General features: G+C 37.4%; 1 protein-coding gene across 6 annotated transcripts in view; it reads right to left on the bottom strand.

Moving 5' to 3' along the window:
- pde1cb (phosphodiesterase 1C, calmodulin-dependent b) overlaps nucleotides 1-5,454 on the bottom strand; it is a 117,425-nt gene that overhangs the window by 57,011 nt on the left and 54,960 nt on the right. For 4 of the 6 annotated variants that reach the window (XM_013913241.1, XM_013913242.1, XM_013913243.1 and 1 more), the window contains one exon: nucleotides 4,339-4,365. The exons of the other annotated variants lie outside the window; for them this stretch is intronic. In XM_013913241.1, coding sequence (XP_013768695.1) covers nucleotides 4,339-4,365 — 27 coding nt within the window. The remainder of the gene's footprint in view (nucleotides 1-4,338; nucleotides 4,366-5,454) is intronic. 6 annotated transcript variants of the gene reach the window in all.

Below are 5,454 nucleotides of genomic sequence, written 5' to 3'. Positions count from 1 at the left end.
TTACTTACAAAGACCATTTAAGGCTGGAGACCATTTAAGGCTGGAGGCCTGTCTGGATCAGACGGCAAAACACTTAAAAGCTAAACTACAAGCAGTGACCACTGTAGCATATTTACAGGCTTAAGTAAAAGCATGCTTAATTCAGAGTAGCATTCAGGCGCTTGTCATGAAATACAAAGAGACACTCAAGTCCTCTACTTGTAGCTTTTGGCGGTTGATGAATAATCACTGTAAGTGGTAGCGTTCAGATGATCAATGCCTTTTTGGTAAACATAAGAGAAAGTGCTCTTTTCTTCCTAGTGGCTCCAATCAATCTGCTTTCTGACACATTCAAAGGGATTAGTCAAAGAAGTAACAGATTTCAAACAAACCATTCACTAAACCTCATCCACTGGCGGATTTAGTGAATGGTCAGTAACAGGATTGTAAGGTCTTGGTGTGTATCTGGCACTCACTGAAATATTCAGTACTTCTTTCTTCAGTTTCAGGCTGCAAACTGAGGGAAGTCAATTTACCATGTTTACAGTGCTTAATAAATTTATAAGGCTACCACCCAATGTAAGGTTTATGCCACAGTTTCCCTCAATCACTTCTTTAATGAAAATTACATGCCTAACGTTAAAATATAATTATTTCTGTTATCCATACATTTTTAAACTTACTGTTTTACAAAAAGTTTTTTCTTTTTTAAAGTAATGCTTATTATAAATTTTTGATTCATTTTTTGATTTCATTTTGATTTTAATTTCTCAAAAACATCCAGCGTGCCAGCCCAAACATGGCAATAAAAACATGAAATCAGTGTTATTTGCCTTATACATAATTGTATACAAGTTTCTAAAAGACAGATTTCTAAAACCTTTTCTTGTTTTTATGCCACGTAGTCTAATACATTTCTAAGCATTACAAGTTAACAGGGTTAGGGTTGAGGTTGGGGCTTAGGGGGTTAGATGCCATGATGTCACTATCTGTGACATAATCTGATCTTCACTGATTGGCTGAGAGAAATCCATGTGGTTTGACAACATCACAGTGAGCCGGAGGAAGCCAAGCTGAATGAAATCAAATAAGGTTTCTGACCAGATAATGGATTAAGAGTGTTGTAAGGTTTGCAATGAAGCATAAATCTTACCTCTGTCTTTATAAACTAAGCATACAATGACAATAACAACAAAAAATGTTGTAGTCTATTAATTGTATTTATTGTAATCATCATTGCAAGGCCAGCTAACTGCTGAGGCTAAGTGAAAAACGCATAACACGAAAAAGCTGTTTTTGTTATTCTAGCTTTTATATGTACTCTTAATAAAAGCCTTCTTTATTATTAATAAAACAGCAACAGTTAGCTTGTTTTAGTCTTAAACAACTTTGGATTTAAATTTGGATTATTGCTCCAAAAATTGCAAAATGAAACCTGCCATTGCCATCTTTGTAAATTGCAGATGTGCTGTGCTATGAATGGAAAGCTTGACAACCACAGCAACAGTAACTAAGTGGGAGGCGGGGCTTACCAACCTGCCAACTGTTGAAAGAGAAGAGCAGAACACAATAGAGATCATGTGATCAAAACTGATAACCTATACAGAAGTAGGCAAACTGTTTCCCTATTTCCAGCACCAACCCCAGATAAAACACACAATCACAGGCCTACACAGACTATCTTCTATTCTTTTTACAGCTTTACTTTCATCCCTCTTAACCTCCTTTCTATGTGCACATTCACACAAACACTCCTCTCCCTCGTCACTCCATGCCTCCCTCTGTGAGGAGGGCAGTCTCTGCTTCCATCTGTGTGTGTAAGGGGTTGTCCTGGTGTGTCAGTAATAACAATTTCCCAGTGTTCCTCTCTGCCAATTAGCCCGGCCGTAATTACACAGACACATATGGAGCTGTCAATCACCCGGCTCCTCCACACAGGAACTCACCCACCCAGCGAAGAGAGCGAGAACGATAGAGAGACTGTGGCAGGGAGAGAGAAGGAGTTTCCAACAGCTAAGGCTATACCACTCTAAACGACCACACACTGTGCCAATAACATGAGCAGTATTTCTCTGACTGTGCAGCAATCCATCAGTTCCCAGGAAAGTGCCATGAAACAGGCTGCAGCAAAAAAAAAAAAGTGTTTTGGAATTTCATTTTGTGGAGTGTTTACAATTTTCTTGTTTACTACTGATCATGATTTGTGCAAATGGTGGAAAAGTAGGTGGAAAAAGAAGCACTGTATTCCATGAAAGAATACACTTAAGAGGTATGACTGATATTGTCTTAATCTTTGTTTTTTTTAACTTTGTTTTTTCTATTTTTCAATTTAAAAAAACGAATGAGCTGAGCCTGAAAAGCAGGAGAGTTAGATACTTTTGTCTACTTTTGTCTATACCGGCATACACACAGGGAGAGACTAGCAGCTATTTAGCCACCGGAGACTCTATGAAATGCCACCGTAGTGATGACAGTCAAAACAAAAAACAAGCAAGTGAAGCAAGTGATAAAAGCAAGTACCGAATGGAGCGAAAGATAACAGTAGCTGACATATGATGCAACCAGAGCCTAGAACATTCCTCTAGTAACCAAATGTCCGTTTTAAAGAAGCTGGTGAAAAGCAGCTTGCTTTTTATGTGGACATGGCTTAACACATTGTTGGTTTTGGACACAATAATTTGCAGTTGAGAAATTGCCACATCTGTGACTTTTATAAGGTTTAAACTTAAATAAGCAAGCTGAAAATATTTGACAATGATGTTGTTGTGTTATGTAGGTCATATACATAACATGTACACTTACCTGCCATCAACTGCTTGTAAGCACTAATATCTAATTGCCAACTCAATGCATTTAATCATATAGACATGGTCTAGGCAACCTGCTGTAGTTTACTAGAATGAGGAAGAAAGGCGACTTTAGTGACATAACATGACACGATTGCTGATGCAAGACAGGCTGGTCTGAGTATAACTGCTGATCTACTGGGATATTCCTATACAACCATCTCTAGGGTTCATAGATGGTCTGAAAAAGAGAAATCCAGTGAGTGGCAGTTCTCTGGGAGAAAATGACTTGTTGGTGCCAAAGTTGAGAGGGAAATGGTCGGAGTGCTTCAAGCTGACAGGAATGCACAGTCTGTGCCATGAAGTATTAAGGTGGTTCTGAAGCCAAATGGAGTCCAACCTGGTGCTAGCGAGTTATAACTAAGAGGTATACGAAGAGAGGCCGGTGAGTGTGAATTAATATTAGAGCACAAATTTTAAGAGAGCACAAATCTTAGTGATAATGCTGATTTTTGACACATATACTGTAGATGCTGAAAAAAATAATTTCTTGTGTAAAACTTCAATAAAATTATTTTTTCACTCAACAAGGTATATTGTTTATTTTGAGAAAAGACATTCCTCTTTTATAAAGAATGTAGGAAGATTGTCTCAAACAATACATCAGGTACAAATTTCATTCACCACAAAAGACTACCGTTTCACTATGTGGCACTTTGGATTACAAAGCACATTTTTGAAGGTATGTGTAAAGCCTTTTAGTTTTAAACCTTTTGGGTCACCAAGCAATAAAACATGTCTGTTGCACCAAGAAAAAAATAACCAGATACATAACTGAAAAAAAAACGCATGACACCCATTTAATGTTCAATGCAGTAACATCTGTAATAAATGACACTTAAACCTACATTACCCATTTATCTAGCAACATTAATTAATCCCCGCTTTTACTCTTGTAAATAAATGCATTCATGTCTCACTTAATGCAGAGCCTGATTTCCCCTGAGCATCTCCAACAGAAGAAAACAAATGAAAGTTTAATAAAAATGAAGATAACATTGAGTTATCTGTCAGGCTTTCAAGTTGTGTGCGTGTTCTATGGTAAACTGTGTCGCCCTGATTTCTATCCATTGTACTCAGTCGACACTTGAATCAACCCAAGAGGGAAAGAGAGAGTGAAAGCAAGAGTATCTGTGAATGCCCGCAAGTGTGGCAAGGTGTGCTTTACTTGTTTAGGTACTATATGTGGCTCTCGGGATTTAAGGTGGTGAACAGGGGGATAACAATAACAATAGTAATAAGATACTAATCATAATAATAATAATAATAATAACAACAACCTTTATTTAAATTACACATTCATAACAATACTGCAAAAGTGTTTTTGCACTGAAAGCAACAATGAATAATTAATAATAATAATATTAATAAAAAGTTATTTCCTAAGGTCCGGTGATGCAGATGGCAGGAAATGAAAAGAAGACAGGCAGAAAGTGGAGGGGGTAAAATATGAAGGGGAGATGGGTAGGCACAGGGCTAAAGGAGGAGGTCCAGTCCCAGCAGCAAGTCTTACCTCTGGGATGTCTTCTTGTACTTGCGCCTGCCAGAGAAAGAACAAACACGAGGAGAATGAGGCTTCGGAAAGACAGGACGAAAAGACATCAGGGTCATGCAAAAACCAGCTGAACATTACACTATAAAGATGATGACTGCGCTATCGCTATCTTTCCTGAGCTGAAAATTTCATGTGAACCAAGCACAATCTGATTTTTTTTTAACAAAGGAAAGAACTACACATTTACACATTATAAAGCTTATTTTAATGAATATGAAGTAAAACTGAGAATCCCAAATAATACAGATCAGTTATCAAATTAAAAGGAAAAATCTCCAGGGTTCAGGAACCCTATACTGAAGACATGACGTGGCTCCGTTATGCTTTACTGAGCATTTTGCTCAAATGGTAAGGCTCCACATTTCTCCTTAGAGGAAAAGGTCATGGCAAATCAACACAAAGTTGTTTTAAAGTGATCAGCTTTATCCTAGGAAGACATATTTCAGTCCTGACGGGAGTGTTTTCTTCCAGGATGGCAATGTCCCCATTTTGAGGGTACAATCATGTGCTATGTGCCTTTGCATTTACCAGATCTTGACTGAGAGTTTCGAGCGACATTGCTCTCCACTGCAATCATCAAAATGCCAAATAAGGAATGTGTTGCTCTCTCCGGTGGTGTTCCAGAGGCAGGGAATCGATACTAAGGTGTATTAAAAAGTCTTTAATGTGCATATGGTGGCCCAACAGCTTGCTAAAACAATTCATTTAATTTAGTTTTTTTCCTTTTAATTTATCACTGATCTGTATATAAACTTAATTGCAAATTGCATCATCAACTTCATGGCTTACTAGAATTGAAGCATATCAATAGTGTAAATGATCAAATCTCACAAATGCAAGCCTGCTCATGGCATTTATTGAGATGAAATGGGCAATTTAGCATATGTTCAATGGGTCTAATTCCTAAACTTGACTACCAACATAAAAAGTAAGAGCGCAGTACGATTAGAATAAAATAGTGACTCATTAAAATAAGAAACTTTTTCACTGATACTGGATCAAATGGGTACATTATAACAGTTACCTGTAAATAAGTGAAGAGCTTTAGAGTCTACTTTTTTGAGTCTACTGTTA

Source organism: Pundamilia nyererei, unplaced genomic scaffold, assembly GCF_000239375.1.
Source record: "Pundamilia nyererei isolate P.nyererei 1_Seehausen unplaced genomic scaffold, PunNye1.0 scaffold00121, whole genome shotgun sequence".
NCBI classification, from domain to species: domain Eukaryota; kingdom Metazoa; phylum Chordata; class Actinopteri; order Cichliformes; family Cichlidae; genus Pundamilia; species Pundamilia nyererei.
Note: the sequence above shows the minus strand (reverse complement) of the source record. Positions and strands in the feature narration are given on the sequence as shown.